This window comes from Nanorana parkeri, unplaced genomic scaffold (assembly GCF_000935625.1).
Source record: "Nanorana parkeri isolate BGI_ZX_2015 unplaced genomic scaffold, ASM93562v1 scaffold1708, whole genome shotgun sequence".
Taxonomy (NCBI): domain Eukaryota; kingdom Metazoa; phylum Chordata; class Amphibia; order Anura; family Dicroglossidae; genus Nanorana; species Nanorana parkeri.
In genome coordinates, this window is record NW_017307976.1 from 243,861 (window position 1) to 267,227 (window position 23,367).

At 42.6% G+C, this 23,367-nt stretch overlaps 1 protein-coding gene across 1 annotated transcript in view; it reads right to left on the reverse strand.

The window, feature by feature from the left end:
- Positions 1-23,367, reverse strand: part of GDPD5 (glycerophosphodiester phosphodiesterase domain containing 5) — a 79,412-nt gene that overhangs the window by 6,500 nt on the left and 49,545 nt on the right. Inside the window, exons 12-16 of the mRNA XM_018571234.1 lie at positions 22,254-22,475; positions 20,323-20,480; positions 19,013-19,160; positions 17,197-17,279; positions 10,057-10,071 (exon numbers count right to left, since the gene is read on the reverse strand). Coding sequence (XP_018426736.1) covers positions 10,057-10,071; positions 17,197-17,279; positions 19,013-19,160; positions 20,323-20,480; positions 22,254-22,475 — 626 coding nt within the window. The remainder of the gene's footprint in view (positions 1-10,056; positions 10,072-17,196; positions 17,280-19,012; positions 19,161-20,322; positions 20,481-22,253; positions 22,476-23,367) is intronic.

Below are 23,367 nucleotides of genomic sequence, written 5' to 3' on the forward strand. Positions count from 1 at the left end.
CCACCCCCCCCCCCCCCCCGCTGATACCTACCTTTGCTCTGCTCCCCCATAACTCCAGAGCCCTTGGGAAATACCTAGATTTTACAGGTATGGGGAAGCATGTGACCTCCTCCTCCCTTCCTACAGGTTGCAGTGCTTAAGCTGGAATAGCCAACTGATGGACCCAAACACCCATCCGGACTCTGATGAATGTGGTGGAGGGGTTGGTTTTTCTAAGCGGACCTATCACTTTAAAGTGTGCTTCCACGCAGAAAAACAAGTCCAGACTAAACATCCCCTAAAGTAATGGGTCTGAGTACTATCTGTTCCTACTTGCAATAGGTGCCCCTATGTATATACAGCACGCTTCCTAAATGCCCCTTTTTGGTGTAACAATCCTAACACAGGAATCTCAGATGTGACCATGCTTTAAAACATAATCAGAGGACTTGAGGCATTTGGTTGTACTCAAGGTATTCTACAGAACAGAGAACATAACTGCCCATAACCCAACGTACTAGGTACGCATGAATAGCACTTGCAGGTACTCTACATATGTTGATTCAGAAGTACCAGAACAGTTGCAGAGGTTTGAACAGGTTCCAACAGAAAACCAATTACAAACAGACTAAGTGTGCAAGGGTTGTGAATACATTTGTACAGTGGGACGGTGACAGTAGGTCGGAACAGAATACAAGAAAACGGAGGGGTGTCCAGCTAGGGTTGCACAATCGAGGACTAAAGAGGATTATTTCAAGCAGCAACTCACATCTGATACTACAAAAATGACAATCTAGAAGGTGAACAGTACAGAGGGTCTCCATAACATAGCATAACATACAGTAAGATGGGAACTTTTTTTTTTTTTTGGATGACAGAGATTGTGTAATCCGGGCCATAGATCAGTGTTCAATAAGCTGTAGGCTATAATGTATTAATTAAGAAATGAGAATTCAAGAGCACATGAACAAAGTCTGTGGGACAAAGTACAGAGACATCATGCAATGTTCCTTGAGTAATAGATGCAAACAACGCTCTCAAAAAGGAGAAGAAAAAAAGAAATTTGGGGCAAATGCAATGCTTGCATAGGATGCTTTCAAAGTGGACCTGTAGTTAAATATTGCTCTGTAAGCAATCGTCCTGGAATTGATAAACTATAAAATAAAGGGCTGAAACTCTCACCATTTCTAAAAATTCAGCTCTGAATTCCATATATAGTGTGGTTTACTGTCTCAAAGCCTAAATCTACTGAAGGAGAGAAATCAGAGCCTGGATTGGCTAACCCTCCTTCAGTTTTGGTCATATGATCAACAACATGTCAGTATAGGCAAGGTGAAATCACTGGGGTTCACATAGCATGACATGGCCTATAACACTGATCTGTGGACGATATTGTTATCTGCTACTGGGTCTCACCAACATGAGAATTATCACAGAAGTGACTTCATTGGAGTTCAAAGTAGAGCAAAGGGAGACTCTCGACAATGGTCACCAAATGCAAAAGAATTCTCCATTTTCTCACGACAAACCATTAAGCAAATGTCCCTCTTAATCGTCATAAAAGTCTTTAATAGTATTTATGGCATACAATACCATTTCTGTAACTACTCTCAGATTCTGCCAAAACCCAATTGTCCACAAAATGTTATTCCATGTTTCAAGTGGGAAATTGTTGCCAGTTCTGGACACTTGGTCAATATGGGGAGATGTCCCATTTTTTCTTCTGAGATGAGATCTGCTGGGTCTGGTCAACCTATAATGTATCTGTGGACCTCCACAGAGATACAGGCAAAGGTAAATCTCAAAGAATGAATACATCAATGGCTGAGATTTGGCAAAGGCTGAAGGTATCCTTTAATATACTCTTTATACAGTATACAATTATAGACTGTGGAAGGTGGTTCTGACCAACTGATATTGGCAAGAAAAGTACAGAGGTGAGAAGTTTTTGGTATCCTTTTTCTCATCAGTCCCTCTCAAAATAATTGAACCCCACCTTCTAATCCACCCTTGTGCAGATGGTACTGCATGTAAAAACTAATAGATCAGAAGCAGGAAGGTTTTACTTTAAAAGGGCCAATCAAGCCAAAAGTGATGTTTTACCTATAGTGCTTAGCCAGTACCTTGATTCTTATAAGTTCTCCATGGCAGGGGGATCTTGCTTTTTGAGCATCTGACTTTTTCCATCTATCTGGGAGTATTGGGTGTTTCCCCCACTATTTTGTATTCCAGATCTTCCATTTTTCATTAATTAAAACCCAGCAGGGTTGGTGGAAGCCCCCCATAATGGGCAGAGCAGGTGTGCTGTCCCAGCAGCTCAGTGCAGAGATCTCACTAATAGCTCACGAATAGCATTCCCAGGTGATAGAAGCGTGTTTAAAGACCAAGTTTTTCTTAGCCTCTGGTTTTTCTCTCCTTTACAGCCAGGCTCAAAACAAGCAAAGAGCTGCCCAGCATCTTCAGCACACTAGAGAGCCAGAATGCTGCTCTCAAACAGAATGCAGTAGTCGGGGGCCTCCAGAAGGTCATTTCCCCAATACAGTGCTCCACATATAGTGGGGTCTCCAGAAGGTCATTCCCCCTATACAGTGCTCCATGTATAAGTGTGGTTGACTGTAGTACTAGAGGATTGAAGTACCCTCAAGGAAGCACAAGAGGTGCATGGGACCTCAATGTTTATAGAAGTTCAGATCTGCATAAAACTAATGCCATAAGTCTGAGTCTACAGATTGCCCAGCTTTGCGATTTTCGCTAAAGGTAACCTTTGCACATGTATTTCCCATCGTATGTTCAGTATGAATTGACCACATTTGTGACCGGTTCACTTTTATGCTAACGATAATAGAGAATTACATTGTTAATTGAAAGATCTCATGAATGAAAAGCAATGAGATATGGTACAGAGCACAACTGATGCAAAAGGAGTATGAAACCTATCCAGAGAGGTGTGTGAATTGTACCTAAAGTCATAAAAACTCCAATTAGCTTGAGGTCTATAAACAGAGGGACACTAAATACACTATTGTTATGTAGGTCTCTGCATCTGTTTTTTGCTTGTGAAACAAACTCTAACCAAACCCCTTTTTGTGTGTCTCTGATTTGGAGAGAGCAAGAAAGAATCAGAAGCTTTGGCAGGATTTATTTTATGCAGTTTATATTTGCTTGATGAGAAGATTTGCATGTGCATCCTGTACAATGGAGACACTGCCCCTAGGACAGAAGTGATGGAACCTCTCTTGTGGGGACACAAGACCCGGAGAGGGGTTTCAAACCATCTTCACTATCAAAAACATTTTAAAAAATGACTGAAGTACCACTTCAGAAGACAAATATTCTTCCCCAATTATGACTGCCATAAAAGTCAAAGTCATTCTTTTAGATTGTAAGCCCTCAGGGGCAGGGCCCTCCTTACCATCTTGTCTTGAATTGTATTGTGAATGTAATGTCTTCCTTATATTGTAAAGCGCTGCGCAAACTGTTGGCGCTATATAAATACTATGTAGTAACAATAATAATTCTGTGATTTATTATTAAAAATATCGCCCCCATTCAACACCTCACCTTTTCTTAATACTATACAATTTTAAGGTCAAATTGATCCTGTGTTCTATGACATGTAGGTTCTGGTGCAATAAAACTTTGCACTGAACAGAGCTATTACTGCAAGATGTAGTTTAGCAGCTTGAACTCACCGGGAGTTTAACATCAACCTTAATACATAATACAAGGTCTGCTTATTCTTTTGATGTCCACTTTAAGGAATAACTCTGCTAAGAACAGCTACCCATTCTTGGGGCTCTCCATGGCTCTAGCCGAGCAGGTCTGAATCAGGAAAAATACTCCCCCTATGCCAAGCCATATTTATTGTGATCTTTGAAAAATTTGGCATAGTGTTTTCCTATCATGGCAAAAGTGTGATTTATTTTTGTACTTTTCTCTGCCTTTATTGGAAGACACAGCTCTGCTTTAGATCACCTAGATCAGCATTTCTTAACCTTTTTGTTACAGCACCCTTTGGGATGAATCAAGATTTTGCATACTTTGTCTAAAATGCAAAACATAAAATTTAAAAATGTAAACATGTGGTCCCTCCAAAATCCATTCCAGACCTAGACAGGGGTCAGGCATGAATTTTAAGGGGGGAACTCATACAAAAACACAAAAAATGGGGCTTCTCCCACATTAGTAGCCCCCTTCACATTAGAGTTCCTCCTTTTTGTTTGTTTATCTCTTTAATGTTTTTTCAACCATACATATTATATTTGCATTTCAGTTTCCAATATACTAATGCTCTTATCTCACATTTATATGCACCATATAAAACACCACGGGGAAGATTAATAGAGAAAAGGAAAATAAGCAGCAATGCATGATGTATACCATTTTAACTTCCTCTGTATTACAATATTTCCCCATCTAATTTCCAGTTTGTTCCCTCTCCATACCCATTCTTGCCCCCATCCATTCACGATCCCATCCCTCCCCTAAACCCTACCACTCTTATATATATAAAAAAAAGAACTTGACCAGTTGGAGGATTTTTATTGCTTTCCTTTTCCAAAATGACACTTTCTCTCCAATACCTTTGCTATATCAGACCTTGAAGATCCATAGAGGCCATAAACTCTATCCAGGGTTTCCATAGTCCCAACAATTTCCTATTTCGATCTTGCAGATTTAACGTTAGCTCCTCCATTCTCATATTACGAGAACGTTTAGAAACCCATTCTCGAGTCAATGGTACAGATATGGACTTCCAATTTCTGGGTATTATTGCCCTTGCTGCATGTAATAAATGTTGAAAAGGGGATTTCCTTATCTTTTTTACTGGCCTCGGGATTATCGATAGCAAGGCTACTTCCAGTGTTTCTGGCCCTTTTACTCCCGTTAATCGATTCCCTATCTTAAATACAATTTCCCAAAAGGGCCTGATTAAATCACATGCCCACCATATGTGTAGCATAGTCCCGTCTTTATTTTTGCATCTCCAGCAAGTTCATCTGTGTAACCTTGCTGAGCATCTATACCACCTGGTCATATTTTTAAAGTTCCGTTCTTGTCTTTGGCTTGCGTTAATCGTTGTAAACGTTAAGTCAAACGCTCTATCCCGTTCTTCTATTGAGATTGTGTGTCCCAGTTCCCGTTCCCATGCTTTAATTTAATAGGGATATGCATGGAATGGATAAGAGCGAGAGCGAGGTTGCGGCTTGTTCAATAGATACTCATATTTTTGTTTCACTGTGATGTCTCCAATCCATAAGGCATCTTATAACTGCTGCCATATGCTATACTTCTAACTGTGGAAGCCCCGCTCCTCCCTTATGTCTACCCATTATCATAATTTCATACCGCAATCGAAGGAATGGTTGGGGCCATAAGTATTTAATAATTATCGACTTCAATTTAAGAAAATATGTCCTAGGCGGTTTAATCCCACTGTATCAACGATGGGGTCTTAATAGTACGGTATTATCTCGCCCCTCCCGGCCTGGGACAAAGCCAACTTGGATCTAGCTGTATTAAGCATATATATTAAGCTAGTAGTTTAGCATATATTTTAAGATCTACATTTATTAAAAGGAAACTATGGAGTGCTTTTCACTCACCTGATAGTTCTAGCCGACCTGTGACAATGAGACTGTCACAGGTCGGCTCAGTAGATCGGGAGGTGAGCGAACACATACCTGTGTTCGCTCACCTCTCGATCCTGTCACGGCTCTCTGCCGTGACAGGGGAGGGGCTGGATTCCCCCCTCCCCGCTCCGCTAGCGCTGACTGGCGGATCGGACGGGGCGGGTACAGTTGGCTCTGCCTCTAGATAGGCAGAGCCAGCTGTCACTCACACAGCTGGGCGGATCCAGACATAATTGTCGGGATCCGCTTTAGCGTCTCAGTATACCGCGAGCAGTATACTGTGGCGTCTCAATATACTGCGAGCTTTAGCTCGCGGTATACTGAGCTTAGGGTGACGGGAGGACGCTCGTTTGTGTCCTCCCGTTACCTTAAGGAGAACTATGGTGAAAAGCCTTAATCCCATAGTTCTCCTTTAAAGAGATTGGTCTATAACTAGAGCATTGTACTGGATCTTTTTGTTCTTTAAGTAGAAGATATATATGAGCCTCTTGTGTTTGTTGCGTAAAAATACACCTTTTAGATTGTAAGCCCTGAGGGGCAGGGCCCTCCTTGCCATCTTGTCTTGAATTGTTATGCGATTGTAATGTCTTCCTTATATTGTATGTGCAAACTGTTGGCGCTATATAAATCCTGTATAATAACAATAATAATCTGTTATGGAGTTATATAATGTGCTCAATATCGGGACCATTTCCTCTCTAAATTCTTTAAAAAAAGAACTTGAGCACCCATCCGGCCAGGGCTTTTTCCATGAGGGAGTGATTATATTATATCCATTATTTCTTTTGTTGTAAATGAGACACTAATTGATTCAGCAATCATTACTGGCAACACAGTCTTTGTTATATATTCCCAAAGCTGTTTATTTCCCTTTTGGTTCCCTCTTGCGATTAACTTATTTTTTATGTTCTACAATTCAGTAAAGTATTGATGAAAATAATTCTCTCTTATTGATTTTGCAAGTATCTTACTACATTTATTCCCATATAGAGCTGCAGCTAACGATTATTTTCAAAATCGATTAGTTAGCCGATTATTAAGTTCGATTAATCGGTTAATCGGATAAACAATAACATACATTTTAAAAAAACTCTTAAAAAGTTCGAGAGGAGTGTTCCTTATACCGTTGGTATGCTGCCTCTAATAATTTGTGCAAAGCCTTCCGTTTTTGCTGTAGCACTAGAAATGTGATCGGGTCCTGTGAACCCTTATGCTGCATCTCCAGTTTATGTATTTCAGTTAATAAAGACTTTATGGACTGTTCCCTCTCTTTGTTATACTGGACAAGTCTGAAGTCTAAATTGTAATTCAGGCACCATCCAGGTCTATGGACATTGCTTTTAGTAGTATTTTTTTCTTTCTGATCGTAAAAATGAATCCTGTATATAACATCTCATACTTGGTTTGCCCTGTGCACACTAGATATCCGGTGTACCCAATCAATTTCTATGTGGCCTGTCTCTGGGTTCCCCTGGAGTTTATTAAAGAGAGAATTTACTACTGGCAGGAGATCCTTGGGGCCCCTTGTTTCAGGTATTCCTTTTAATCTGATGTTAGTCTGTCGTTGGCGGTCTTCCAGATCTTATGTATGCGCATTGACTGTATCTGTGTATGTTGGTTCCTAATTCCTGCAGTCAGGAAGGAGTATCCTGTAAGTATCGGTGGGATCACTGTCTCCAGTGCCTCTATTCTATCATGGAATCCCTGAAGATCTTTCTTGAGCTCCTTCATTTCTTTTCTATGACCTTCCATTTGCTGAAACATTACCTCCAGATTTCTCTTTGTAGGTAAGTGTGATATCATTTTCTCAGCCGTCCCAATCATATCTGTCTCCATAAGCTCGTTACTTGATTCCAGTATATCATGTCTCCCATGCTGTCCCATTTCACGACATATTGGGGAGGCACTCGCGGAGGACTCCCCTCCCGTTTCATCTCTCAATTCTGGCGTCTTTGATGGAGTACACACAGTGTCTTCCTCTCCTGTCATACGAAAGTAATTTCCTATATTTGTTCTAGTTTTAGGTCTCCGAGTATTTTCCATGTCTTTATGGGTTTTTTTTGCCACTCTTTCCCATTGTTTAACTAAAGGTATAGATTATAGAAAGTAGCAAATGCGGTATTACATATAGCTCAACAATACGAGTCAATTTGTTTTATTCACATCTGTGGAGAAACCACCTCCCTTCCACACCACCTCTCCGGTATTCGAGAGTAGGAACCTACTGAACAGCATTTTTTCTCCACGTAGGCCAATCTACATATGCACAGGGACACTCCAGCTCCCAGTCCTCAATGCCTATTGTGATAGATTTAAAGCCGTCTCAATTGTGCTTGTGAGTACCTTATAACCAGCGATCTCACAAGACTTCTCAACAAGCATGCAGGTGGGTCATTCATCTGTACTTTCTCAGGTTCATTACTCTCAAAGCACAAGTCCTGTAAGTTAATTCTTTTCCAGCATACGCACAAGTGGATAAACGCTGTATAGCCTCTCAAAGAAAGGGAGATATCCCTGACATACATAGAAGTTCTCCACCATTATTCCACTGCAATTATAGGAGGAATAATCAAATTTGGCCATCTCTCAACCAGTTTCCGGCTCCTGCTTCTTGCATCAATTTTCCTGCCAGCTATTTCAGCATATACCTCCAATTTGAGACAGTGGGTTCCACAGTCTTATGTCATGCAAGCAGCGGGCAGAGCACACACACAGACTCCCTCCACTGCATCAGCTTCCCCGACATAAGCTGTCCTAAGCCTGGCCACTAGGGGTTTACAGGGATCCGGACTCCTATCTGACATCCCCTGTCGTCTGCCGTCTCTCTTTCTCCGATTCCGCAGCCCAGGATGTAGAATTCCCGTCTCGGTTGGCTCCATGGTAGTGAAGGCACAGTGGTCTCAATGGCTGGTTACACAGTCCGCAATCAGCACCTGATGGCTTGTGCAGCGGGGCAAACGCGGGGGCTTGGCACCTCGCGTCCTCACTCACTCCTCCATTGGTAAGCCACACCCCCAATTCACACTAGAGTTCCCCTTTACAGCTGAAGCCCTTTCTTTTCACACTAGAGTCCCTCTTTTTGTTAGAGCCTGCGATATACATCAGGAGTGCCCCCTTCACATCAGAGTCCTCAATCCCCTTCACATCAGAGTCCTTCCACCGCATCAGGAGTCACAGCTGAAGCAGCATGGCAGAAGGTAGGATGGGGAGAAGGCCTGGATGGTGGTGAACTTCTGTCCTTTTCTGAATCTATACCACCCACCCTGGATTAGCTTTCTACAATTCCATGGTGCTAGCACTTGGCCCGACTGCGCCACAGAAAAGCATGATATTGTGAGAAAATTTAGAGGCCTCCCCGCAAGGAAGCCAGAAGGCACCCTATTGAGAAAGGCTGACCTAGGCCATCAAATACTGGGTATAGTGCCACCTGTAGGAGTAGGATGCTAGTTACAACTAAAAAACAAGACAGCCCAGAGGCGCTTCCTGCTAGTGGCTACAAACCCCCATAATGTGGAGCAGGTGATGATCTAAAGCAGAGATAATGGCTATTTTCAGATTTACACTATTCTAAAGCTTAGTGCTTTCCATGTCAGAACATCTAGTCTCCATGAGATTTCTGTCTCTTTAGGCCAGGGTAATTAATATACAGAAGTGACAAGTTCTCTCGTAAGCACCCATTTGTTGATACTTACCTTCACTGTGGTCAACCCCCAATCCCTGTGTAAACTCCATTTATCATGGTTTTAGGACTTACATAGGATTAACAACTTCTTCCTCCTCCTCTACATGTGTCAGTGTCTGGGCCTGGTGACTGGCTACACAGACCAGGCATGGGAGGAGGTTATATGCTCCCTCTACCTGGAAGGATTGGATATTTGTTGAGGGCTCAAAAGGAGCAATGTACCCGATTCTCTTCCAGTAAAATAAGAAGGGGAGAGTGGATAGACTTGGCATTAACGGTTTATAGCAGAGGGTAATATACACAGCTAAGAAGCAGTAGGAAGGAAACACCTCCTGGAGCCAGATTGTTTCAAGCCAGAAAACGGTACTCAGAAAAGGCCTTCTGCCAACCAAGCACTATTTGTGGGAAAGAACATTTCACTGGGTTGGTGTCCTGGACAAGAATTTGCTACGTAAAGCAGCCAAACATGGCTAGAAGACCATCTCAAATCTACAGCCATTTTAAGACCAACGCAGAGGTGAAAAAGTCTTAAGATGGACATTGCAGAGATGTGACAACTGTTGATGGAAAGCACTAAAAATTGTTTTAGCCAACAAACATATTATAGGACTTCATGACTTTTGTAAAACTGATTGGTGAACATATTACATAAAAAAGGAATAGGTGCCCTTCCATTATCCCACCCTGCCTCTCTCAGGCTGTGTCAAGATGGAGAAGAAGAGGACAGACAGAGGCGGACCGAGAAGAAGACAGCAGAATTACCTGATTGTGTGATAACTGTGAGATGCCATAATGCAGCAGAGAAAGAAAGGAGGAACATGCAAAGACTGTTATGAGATTCAACACAGAAAGAAAGCACAAGGTTAGTCATTGTTTAAACATTTGGCCTGAGAATGGAGGCAGCGCAAAGCAGAGGTGGACATTTTGAGAGGTCAACAATTCCGGACACTCTGATTTTTCACGGGATGTACGGGATTCAGGAATGATATTCTACAATTACCAGGCGATGATGTAGAATGTTGATACAAAAACTGTGATGGCCACTTTTGTAAGTGACTCTGGTCTTGTACCAGTATGTATGGGAATGGAAGTAATACTAAGGTACCCAGTAAAAGTTGCCATTTTGTAGGTGACACCATACCAATATTCATGAGAATGAAAGTATGACTGAGGTACTTAGAGGAGGTTGCCATTTTGCAAGTATACTCTACCAATATTCATGAGAATGAAAGTACTATTGAGGTACTTGGAGGATGTTGCCATTTTGCAAGTATACTCTACCAATATTCATGAGATTGGAAGAAATACTGGGAGGTACCTCATGAAGTTAGCCATTTTAGGGTGACAATACCATACCTTGATTCATGAGAATAAAAGTAGTATTGAGGAAACTAATGAAGGTGGCCATTTTGTAGGTAACTTCATACTGTACCAGTTTTCATGAGAATGGAAGTAATAATTAGGGATGCACCGATACCAGTGCCGATACTTGGCATTTTCATGAGAACTAGCAGGGTTGCAGCTGGGGCCGGGCTCTGGTGCTCCACCACTGTCCTGAAATCATTAGTCTGTATTGTTTTAGAAAAACTGTCACATGACAGTAAACAAACATGTATCAGTACTTGTGTCTAAGTAGTTGGGCAAGTATCAGTACTTGTAAAAAATGGTATCGGTGCATCCCTTTATATATGTTTCTAAAAACAAAATCATACATTAAAACAGAGATGTACAAATCCCAGGAGCTCTGTGTGCTCCTTACAAATGACAGCTGCCTCCTAACTTTCAAATTTTTCTCTAGTCTAGTCTTGGAGCCGGAAAAGTATCTGTGCTTGTACTTGTACCGAGTACGGGACTTGGTATCGGTGCATCCCTAGTAATAATGATGCTCCTCATGAAGATGACCATTTTGTAGATGACCCAGCTCTGCACCAGTATTTGGGAGAATGGAACTACTGGAGGTACTGTATTAACATGGCCATTTTGTAGGTAACCCAATAGTGTACCAGGATTCATGAGAACATTAGTATGAAGGTTTCTCATTAAGACAGCCATTTTGTGAGCAAAGAGCAGCCTGGGACCAGTATCCTCATTGAGCCACTTTGAGGTTTCTAATAAATTCATGGTGAGCTTCAGCTCACAAAAAGGTAAACATATAAGCTGAATTCCCAAGAACATAAAAGATTTATGTCAAAGCAAAACCTGTGCTAAACTTTATATCAAGCATGGGAAGAAATGGAAATCTAAGCAAGTCAACAGCAGATGAGAAAGCACTAATAAAAGATAATAAATGTTAAGAATACGGCACCATGTCATTCATCAAAACTGTGAACATGCATTTATAAAACAAAGCATATACAATGGCTCTATAAATAAATTATGAAAAGTATTTTATATTCACGGTTCATGTAGCGCTGCTGCCTAGAGACAATATGGCCAATTTGCTTACCTATTCACAAAAACTTTAACTAATTTTTTTTTTTTTGTACTTCCACACCAGCAGATCTTATCCACCAATTCTTAATCTGGCCAGCATAGCATAGCACAATTCCCTTGACATAAATTGACAGTTCTATCTATGGATTCCACCAGATATCTATCAAATTTCTTAGCGGAATAGAAATGACAAGAGGCTAATACTGAATAAATGTAGGTACTTACATTGCTATATTAAAAAAAAGCTCAACCCTTTGATGGACTACAATCTCATGCTTAGTTTTACTCAATTGTATTCACATTGTAGTCCATCCCAGGAGTGAGTTTGGAGCGGTAACTACTTTACAACACACACAGGGACCAGGGGGAACAAAGGTAGCCACCCTCCAGAAGGAAGGACAGTGTCCGCACCAATTCAGAAATTATTTGAGGATCTACAGCCGAGTGATACACAAATAAGATAAATTTCTGTTAATAGTTAAGATACATTTCTGTTAATAGTTAAGGTACTTGGATGCCTTTTTAAAGGAGAACTATGGGGTTAGGGCTTTTCCCCATAGTTCTCCTTAGGGTAACGGGAGGACACAAACTAGCGTCCTCCCGTCACCCAAAGCTCGGTATACCACGAGCTACAGCTCGCGGTATACTGAGACGCCGCAGCTGAAGCGGATCCCGACAATTATGTTGTAGAAAACAGTAGAAAAACAAAAACACAATAACCCCCCCTCCCCCTCCACACACACAAAGATATTATACAGGTGCAACAGTGTGCACCATATTGCACATGCGCTGCGGTGCGTTGTTAGAACACACCGCAATGCTTGATTTTTTCTTTTTAAAATAACATTAATTTAACTGTGGCAGCGCATGGCAAAGCGTTGTGACGTTTGCCGTGCGTTGTGATACCTTGTGTTGCAAGGAAATGTACGCCTGTATCATTTTATCACAACACACACCAACACAGCGCACAAACCATTTCTAACATAAGTCGCTTATTTAGTTTTGTGTTACTTCATTGTTTTATCGTTTTGCAAAAAGGCGCCATTTAAAATTTACACATTTGTTATTCATTAACTCAAAATTTTGTGCACTGATATTGATGTTAGAGTGCTTTTATCAATTTAATTGTGTATTTTGATCGGTTTAATATTGGTTTGATAAACATTTACGCAATTATCACAGGACCTACAAATTTAGTAGCACCATCTTTTTATTCTACCGGCCTGTGCTTTCAGAAAATGTATGGTTTTTTTGGGGGGGTCTTTTACAAACGCTAAAATGGTGTGGCCAGCTGAGGTTGAAAGTGTTCTGGAGGACTTGGCAGCCAAAGGGTTTATATTTAATAGTCGTGTCTTTGAATTGCCTGATGCCTATCTTTGATTTACTCCTACTACCGAACAAGGCAAAGAATGAGGAAGATTGAAAAAGAATAATAGAAAAAGAAAACAAATGGTACGATGACTAGATTTAGCCGGGTAGCACAAGGAAATTGATCACGTATTGCTTTTGTTTGACATTTTACACTAGAATCAAGCTCTCGAAGACACGCCATGTTTATATTTATGGTTCACAAGTGACCTGTGTTAAGGAATAACATTGAATGGCAGTATAGACAATTAGAAGGGGAATCATTTTTGCAGAATGGAGGAATAAAACGTGTCTGTGTGATTGGAACAGTCACTCTTTGGTGGTGTGATAATCAGGTTATTACAATTTAAAGTGACACTAGACTCCGGAGGTAATTCTTAAAAATACATTCAAGTACATTAACTATTAACAAAAATGTATCTTATTTGCGTATCACTCGGCTGTAGATCCTCCAATCATCTCTGAATTGGTACGGACACTGTCCTTCCTTCTACTTTTGTTCCATAAGGTCCCTGTGTGTGTTGTAATGTAGTCACCGCTCCAAGCTCACTCCCATCATGGACTACAATCTCAATACAAATTGGTAAACGCATTTCTCAGAGGTGCCTTGACGTGGCAGAGTAGCGCCAACATCTTTATTTAAAGTGACACTAAACTCAGGAGTGAAATCTTAAAAATACATTCAGGTACCTTTAACTATTAACAAAAATATATCCTATTTGTGTATCACTCAGCTGTAGATCCTCCAATCATCTCTGAATTGGTGCTGACACTGTATACAAGTGAGTAAACTAAACATGAGATTGTAGTCCATCACAGGAGTGAGCTGGGAGTGGTGACTACTTTACAACACACACAGGGACCATGGGGAGCAAACGTAGCCCTCCTCCAGAAGGAAGGACTGTGTCAGCGCCAATTCAGAGATGATTGGAGGAACTACAGCTGAGTGTAGTACTTTTTCAATGCTTTATTGTAGAGCAGCCAAAACTGGGAGAGAGGGTATAGGGCTACAGAAATCCATGGTCAGAGTAGACTCCAGACTCACCAATCCCTTCCAGCTTCCACAGCGCAGGAATATTTTAGTTGAGCAGAAGATGACACTGTGTGATCGAACCACAATTGGATAGAGGATCTTCTTGAGATCTTCCCTGGGAGAGATGCCAGACTTGTTCCTGAGCTCCATGGCATCCTGGCCTTTCTGACACCTCCAGCAGATAAAGGGCTCTTCTGGAGGGGGACTACTTTTGTTCCCCATGCCCCCTGTGTGTGTTGTAAAGTAGTCACCGCTCCAAGCTCACTCCCGGGATGGACTACAATCTTGCGTTTAGTTTACTAATTTGTATTGAGATTGTAGTCCATCCTGGGAACGAGCTTGGAGCGGTGACTACAACACACACAGGGGCCACGGGGAACAAAAGTAGCCCCCCTCCAGAAGAAAGGCCAGTGTCAGTGTGCTGCCACATCCAGTGTCATTTTTATTATTTCTGCTGTTTTAGTTACACTGCATATCTATATCATTGCATTTCATTGTTATGCTGTATTTCTAGCTACAAGTGTAAGATTACCATTGTTACAGCCTTATCTGTGCATACTTGGCATCTTCCACTTTACTCCTGCTGTTTTCTGTACATTAAAGGAGAACTATGGGGTCAGTAATAACTATATTACTAATACCCTATTAGTTACACCCTATTAGGAACTATAATACCCAAAATTAGCCATAGGTGACGCTTTAAAAGCTATTACCGCTCATCAGTTTAGTGTTATCAGTGATTGATGGCCCTAAAATTATTGCTCTCACTGCAACGTTCGCGGCGACATGTAACGTGTGTAGCGCAATTGTCGTTTTCGCACGCTGGTGCACTGCATGTGTATTTACGTTTATATGTGCGTAAACGTGGGGGACAGAATTTTTTGGGGGGGTTTTTTAAACTTTTTTTAAACTCTGTTTATGTTTTTTTTTTTTACACATAATGTCATTGCTATTGCATAGGGGATTAAAAAAACCCTACATAATAGCAAAGGCACACTGACAGGTCCTCTTTATGGAGACATTAGCGGTTTCTAAGACCCCTAATGTCACCTGGGGACCATAAAAGAAGCTGATGAAGCAGAGATCTGCTTCATCAGTTTCTTCTCTCTGGCAATAGCAGCCAGAGGACTGACAGGTGAATGCGGAAGTGATGTAATACACATCACTTCTGCATTCACAGCACAGAGGGAGATCAGCAAGGAGGAAGATGCTTATCTCCCTCCCATCTTACCTCCTGACATTCTCCCGAGCCGGATCCCGGGAATGAAGGTGAGGGGTCAGCGGCGGCGGAACAATCGCGGCGGTAGCACTCGAGGGGGGGGGGTCACGCTGCCAGCACATACACACGATCGGCAGGCTATGGAGCCGCCGATCGTGTATATGTGAAACAGCCGGTAATGGCTCTGTACATTGGACGGGTTTTTTGCTGCCCGGGCGTGCGCGAGCAGAAAAAGAATTCCGTCTGGGGACAGCAACACGCCAATGCGACTGTGCCGTCCGTCCGTTTTTTTGCAACGTGCGGACGGCAACTGGTTAAAGTACTTGAATGTATTTTTTAGATTGTAAGCCCTCAGGGGCAGGGCCCTCCTTACCATCTTGTCTTGAATTGTATTGTGATTGTAATGTCTTCCTTATATTGTAAAGCGCTGCACAAACTGTTGGCGCTATATAAATCCTGTATAATAATAATAATAATAATTTTGAAGATTTCACTCCTGAGTTTAGCGTCACTTTAAATGATCAGTATGGGAATGTGTGCCTGCAACTAACCCTGGGTTCAACTAAAAATGTACTTAAATACAAAGGGCATCCATCTCCTATTAAAGCTGAACTCCTGGCAAACAGCTACATACACCGATGAAATACATATTAGGAGTGCTGTTTTATCCGTCAAAGGATTTGTATTTTGGTTCATCCACTTCCGACACTTACACAGCTCTGCCAAACACAGCTCTGTCTGGCAGGGCAGTAGACCTGGTTTTTCCCTGCTACAGTTAAAGTAGAACTAAAGCCACAAACTTTTTTAGGTTTGGAGAGAGTAAGGGACTGTTATAACCCCCGTCAGCTTTTTTTTTTTTGGCCATCTATGTCCCAGTGATGTTAACCACAACAGGAAGTGAGAGGAAATCCCTCCATAGTAAGGGCAATCCCTGGTGGTCAGCAAGGTACCTGATCTAGTGTTCCCAATGGAAGATTTCCCACCAGGACAACTAAAGAGGGGGCACAGACAGCAATAAACAACAGGCAGGTGTTCTAATCCCTTTCCACTGCACCTAAATCTAAAAGAAAACGTTTTGGCTTTAGTTGCAATTAAAGTACCACTTACAGGTCCCTTCCCCAGTCTGTCACTGGATCCACTCAACTCAAATCAACTGCAACCCTTCATCAATATGAACATGATGCTAGAGCATACCTTCTGTTGTGCCACATGGAGCAATGCCTAAACCGTGGCCCCAAACCCATTTTTCTATACTAAAACCAGCCTACTGCCCCCAAAGTCCCATTCCCTCTCAAGTACCCTGTTTCCCTGAAAATAAGACCTAGTTCTATTTTTGGGAATTGCTAAAATATAAGACCTACCCTCGAAAATAAAACCTAGTTGTGACCATTCCCAGGGCCGGTGGTGGCATAAGGGGGAACTTGAAGAGCCGTGGGAGAGAATCAGCGGTGCCAACGTAGCAAGCGCTAGAGGAAGCGAGGCGGCACTGGAGGGAGCAGAGCCACATAAGCCGATACCTTCTCTATAGCGCCGGCTCCTATCACATGTGGAGTGATACCAAAATAAGACCTAGTGCGTTTTTTTGAGCCAAAAAAAATATAAGACAGTGCCTTATTTTCGGGGAATGACGGTACAATCTCTTCTGCTACTGTGTAGTCTCAGGAGACAATGCTAGATGCACTTCTGGGAACCATTCAAAAATTCCAAACACACCCCTACATTGTGGATCATGCAGATGGGTATTTCCTGTAGTAAAAGTAACTTTTCCATTCGTTATAAAGATTGTCATTTAGAGAATATAAAAGTGATGGATCCAGCATAAAGAATGACAAAAAACAACAACACTTACTTCTGTAATACAAAAATTCCTATAATTACAGTGAATGAGATCAAGTCTGACGTGATCCAAATGAGAGAATATTCATCTGGAGTCTGCAAGATACAAAGACAGGGGGAAACGTTAGCTGCATAGCTGAAATGATGTACAGGAACCCCTTGCTGGTATACCTGTGTATACAGACATGCTATTCTCTATGCCAGTGGTCGTCAACTTACCAAAGGACAAGTACAGGGAAAGTATACATACTTTTCCAAATGCTTAGAGCTGGTTTGGGGCATTGCAGCTGTCGCACGCCAGCTCTCAGACCAAGAGCTGACTGATCAGATGACCGCTGAGCAGTCAGCTCTCCGTCTCTGCTCCCAGCACATGACAGTGACGATCATTAACTGCCTCCCATAGGGATTCCCCCTACCCTCTCTGCTCCTCCAGCACTGACCAAAGCTACAGGCTGGAGACAGCCATGTGCATAGACACCGAGCCAGTTGTCAATTAGGCAGCAAGAATGGATTCCAACAATATTGGCGGGATCCTTCCCGACTGCAGCGTGGCTCGGCCATAGCATTAGCCTGTCATCGGCTGACTTTGTATCACAGGAGTACATTAACTAATGTATTCCTGTGACCAAAAAGAGAAGTGCAGCCAGACTAACTTTACTTCTCTTTTAAAGTAAGAGGCCTTAAGTGTGGTCCCAGACATCCCCAAAGGGCCCGCACATAATGTTTAGCAAATGTAATCCTACAGAAAGCTGTCAGATACTGTAGACATGCTACAGGAGATGGTCGGGGACTACTGCCATGCTACAGGAGGGGGTCAGAGACTATGGGGAAGCTGCAGGAGGTGGTCGGAGACTATGGGCATTCTACAGGAGGTGGGTCAGAGACTACATGAGATGGATAGAGACTATAGGCATGCTATAGGAGGTGGGGAGAGACTATGGGCATGCTACAAGAGATGTTCAGAGACTATGGGCATGCTACAAGAGATAGTCAGAGACTATGAGCATGCTACAAGAGATAGTCAGAGACTATGAGCATGCTGCAGGAGATGGTCAGAGATTGGGGACATATGACACTTTACTGAAGGTTAAATGGGACTGCTAGAGATCACTACCATTACCCCTCCTTTACAAATCAATGCTTTTACATTTATGCACCCTATAGCACAATAAAAATGATTTGACACATTTAATATTGCTCTTGTTTTTGCAATTTACAAGTTGCTTTTTGTGTAGGGCTAACAGTGACAAAAAAAATAATGCTCCGACATCAGTGTGAGGAAAAAATGTCCTTAAGTCGTGGTGTCACTAGAAGTAAAAAATGGCCCTGTAGCCAGGTATGGTATATGCGTCAGTGGACATTCTGTGCTCACTCTCAGGTGGGCGCCCACGCTCATAAGGTGGTCTGTTCTCAGCAGACGCCCTCGTCTGTCTGCTTTCTTCAATCCTCAGTAGGCTCCTATTGAAATATAGGAGACGACAGAATCCTCCATCCAGCAGCTATCATGGCCTCTGCTATGTCCTCTGTTCTCCAACTGTTTAAATTAGAGGAGTGCCAGTAGTACTTCTATCATTTAGGCAGCTGAATGACTACTGGACATCCAAACCTATCTCTGGAAAAAAATTTAGGAGGATATCTCCCCCCAACAGGACAAAAAAAAAAGAGTCATAACCATTTTCTACTCTATATATTCTGCTACATTACTAGATGAGAGATCTGTTCGGTAGGAATAATGAACCAGTGCTGCCACCTAGAGGAGGAATACAAGTCAGTAATATATTGAGTTGGGGCGGAGGCCAACACCACTATGCTTAGGAATGACAACTTACCAATATCCAGATGGGGAAAGGCACCTTACTAAGAATATGTGAAGCATCTGAGGTGATGGACGGGACCCCAGCACACCACAGCACCGAGAACAACCAAGGTTCATTGATGACGTAGGTGTTTAGTGTCAGGTTCTGTGACTGGTATTCCCTGTTAGAGGAGAACAGAAAGTTAAAATTAAGGAGCATAGAGAGAGACACCTGTTGGCTGGAAATAGTTAAAGAAAGCCTGTCACCAAATCATTCATTTTAACAACAATCTTCCCTTTAAGATATCATATAATGTATATATTGCATGTGATTTACATGGAAAAACCTCCCTTGTGTAGGCATCAAAAAGCTCAGAGTCTAGTGCTGGTCACCGTCATCTTGGATGTGATGTCAGCAGCCCCACAACTGTCACTCAAATGACACTCTATAGCAGGGGTAGCCAAACCTCGGGCCCTCCAGCTGTGGTTTAACTACAAATGCCATCATTCATCTCCGGAAGTGATGCCTGTGGCTGTCAGAGTCTTGCAATACCTTATGGGACTTGTAGTTCCACAACTGCTGGAGGGCTGAAGTTTGGTTACCCCATACTCTATAGTATCTCCCTTCACTCCTCCCACAGCAGCTACATAAAAGTTATGTAGAGAGGTGAAGGGAGATGAAGAGGAGCTGGGCACTGATGAGTGGAGGGCTGTAACGTGCAAGCAGAGAGGGGGTTGTGCTATGGAATGGAGTAGACACATTTTCTAGCAAAGGCACATTGCAAGTAAAAAACAAAATAAAAACAAAAAACCCAACCTTTATGGAAAGGAAAAACTCTACTTTTACCTTCAAATTTTGAATGTCAACATTGCTCAATTTTAAACGTCTAAAAAAATGCACTAAGAGCAGACACCATAGGATTCCTTATATTACCTTTATTTAGAGATGCACAGATACAGTTTTTTCCGCATCGAGTACCGATATTGTTTTCTTCGGTACTCTCCGATACCAAATACCGATACTGGAAGTCCCATTAAGGAAGCTGGGCGGCGTGTAATGACTCGCCGCCCAGCTTCCTGATTAGCCGGGGAGCCGAGTGGCGTGTAGCAACTTGCCGCCCGGCTTCCCGATTACCCAGGAAGCCGTCTTCATGCTCCCTCGTCACCGGTTGACGAGGAAGCATGGAGCTGGCTTTCTTTTTTTATATGAAATCTTCAGATGTAAAAAAAAATTATATATTTTAAATGTATGTTTTGTACTTATCAAAAAACATACCATAAAAAACCTATACATTCATATGTCTCTGTAGGGAACCCTGCACAAAAGCTTGGAGTGAATCTCACCTGATGTCTTCATGGTCGACCTCAGTATACCTCAGGTTTACGAAGCTGATGTCTCTGTCCTTCAAATACTGGGGGTCTCTCTTCATACTGGAGGCCTGCTTGAATCCTGGAGCCAGCTGTCTGACTAAAGTTCTTTCATGGTCAGAGAGCCAGACAACCTAAGGGTACAAAAATGAGCCAAGACATCTTCTGAAATACACTCACAGGAAGTCAACATAACCAAAAGATCTGGTCATACGTTGCCAATGTTTCATAAGTAATGCAATGTAATTAACATCTCTTAAGGAGAACTATGAGGTGAGTGATTTCCACTCACCTCATAGTTCTAGCCGACCTGTGACAATGAGACCGTCACAGGTCGGCTCAGTAGATCGGGAGGTGAGCGAACACATATCGGCGTTCGCTCACCTCTCGATCCTGTCACGGCTCTCTGCCGTGACAGGGGAGGAGCTGGATTCCCCCTCCCCGCTCCGATCCGCCAGCGCTGACTGGTGGAACGGACGGGGGAGGGGGCGGCTACAGTTGGCTCTGCCTCTAGATAGGCAGAGCCAGCTGTCACTCACGCAGCTGGGCGGATCTTAACATAGATGTCGGGATCCGCTCCGGCATCTCAGTATACCGCAAGCTGTAGCTCGCGGTATACTGAGCTTAGGGTAACGGGAGGACGCTAGTTTGTGTCCTCCCGTTACCCTAAGGAGAACTATGGGGGAAAGCCCTGACCCCATAGTTCTCCTTTAATGCTTAAAAGACCTGATAATTATTTCAGTTTTTTACCCATTTGGCTTGACTTCAAACATGTCTGCCTTTATTGATCGCCATTACATTGAGAGGGGGGGGGACAGTCTGTATTAAATGTGTGCAAAGGTGGTCTTCTGGTTGACTCACTGACCATAGGCGATGAGTATATCTGTTCTCCCCCAACAAATAAAGACCTACGCTTTTTTTTTCCAAATGCTTCACAAAGATTTATTGACACTTGGATGCATACATCAAAATCCAAAGCACTTAGCTCTCCACCACACCCTGCTCCATCCTCCCCAACAGGGGCTTAGTCATAGAAGCCTAAGCCCCTGTTAGGATAAAACACATGAGAAGATGGAGTAGGGTCTGGCGGAGAGCTAAGTGCACAGGCTTGCAGTATATGTATCCAAGTGTCAATAAAGCTTTGTTTGAAGCATTTGAAAAAGAGAATGAATTGGAGGTGTGGCTTTCTTTACTTGCATAGTCTTAATTATTGTAGAGGGATTCAGCACACATACTGACGTAGAATAATTGGCAGGACCCTCCATACATCCACATTTGTTTTCCATTTCCATGTGACATAGCTTGTGTGTTTGATGCCCATGCAGGAACTGCAAACGTCATTCAAAGCATCCAAAATATTAACAAGCATATACATTCACTGAGCAATTCATTTGGAATACCATACCAACACTGAGTAGGCCCCTCCATTGGTCTTAATTTGGTCTTAATTTTCATGGCATGGATAAAGAACTTCGCAAAGTTCTCTCAGTGCAAACTTAGTTATTGGGAGACAGTCAGATTATTTTGACATGTCATGTGACCAGGCTCTCTTCTATTTTAAGAACAGCACTGCCCTGTTTTTGGGCTCCTAAAGCCAGCAGAGCGCAAAGCACATTTGTAAAGCTCATGACTGTGCTGTATAAATGTGCAGGAAGTTGTTTTTTTTTTAAATTTCCGTTCCATCCAATCAGGCAGGCCCATGTGCAATGTAGCTGTTGATAAATCTAGAAGTGACTGTACAGTCAGCGTGTAAAGTATATGGCCACCTACATTAACCCGTACCTTCAGTCTAGCAGTGGCACAAAGTCTACAACAGACACAATGTCAACCAAAATGTCTATTTATTCATAGCTGATCTGTGGCAGCTGAGTGTCTTGTATAGACCTATGAGACATAATGACACTCACCTGCTGCTGTTGAATCCCAGACTGTAGGACGGTGTTGACCGTGATGTTAATATAATCTCCATAGTGAGGATGGTCAGAAGGGACAGGGTGGACTTTCAATAGAATGGACGTGTTACTTTTCTTCACCAACTCCAAGAGTTCGGTCAACTTGCAGACGGACTGGTTCCCAGCCTTAGTGGCGTCTATGGATGAAAGGGAGCTGACTGTCCAGAATGGGTCGGTCTGTCGTTCAAACAAGCACAAGAGGAGGATAGTTAAGTAGCGGAGTGAACATTTTGGACTGAAAGGACAACTGGTTTGCAAGAGGCGTGAAAGAGCCTAACACTCAACTGGAACAACCATCCTTGAGCAGGAGCAGGGGCCTTTGACACCATCTGTCTAACACATACAGTCATGGGCAAAAATATTGGCGCCCCTGTATTTTTCTGTCAGATAATGCACCACTTCCCGCAGAAAATTGTTGCAATTACAAATATTTAGGCATTCTCATGTTCATTTCTTTTGTTTGTATTAATATAACAAAGTGGAGAGAAAAAAAAAGCAGAATCTGACACATGCCACGCAAAACTACAAAAATGGACTGGACTAAATTATTGGCACCCTCAACTTCAGTTATTTGGTAGCACAGCCCTTGGAAAAAATAGGTGAAATCAATGGCTTCCTGTAACCATCAATGAGTTTCTTACACCTCTCTACAGGGATTTTGGATCACTCTTCTTTCCCCAACTGCTCCAGGTCTCTCAGATTGGAAGGTTCCCTTTCCCAACTGCTATTTGAGATCTCTCCACAGGAGCTCTATGGGATTCAGATCTGGACTCATTGATGGCCAGTCCAGAACTCTCCAGTGCTTTGTCTGAAACCATTCCTTGGAGCTTTGACGCGTGCTTTGGGTCATTGTCCAGCTGGAAGACCCAAGACCTCTGCCGGAGACCCAACTTTCTGACACTGGGCCCTACATTGCAACCCAGAATTCTTTGGTAGTCTTCAGATTTCATAATGCCATGCACACAGTCAAGACATCCAGTGCCTGAAGCAGCAAAGCAAACCCAAAACATCAGTGACCCCACCCCACCATGTGTGACTGTAAGGACTGGATTTTATTCTTTAAAGGCCT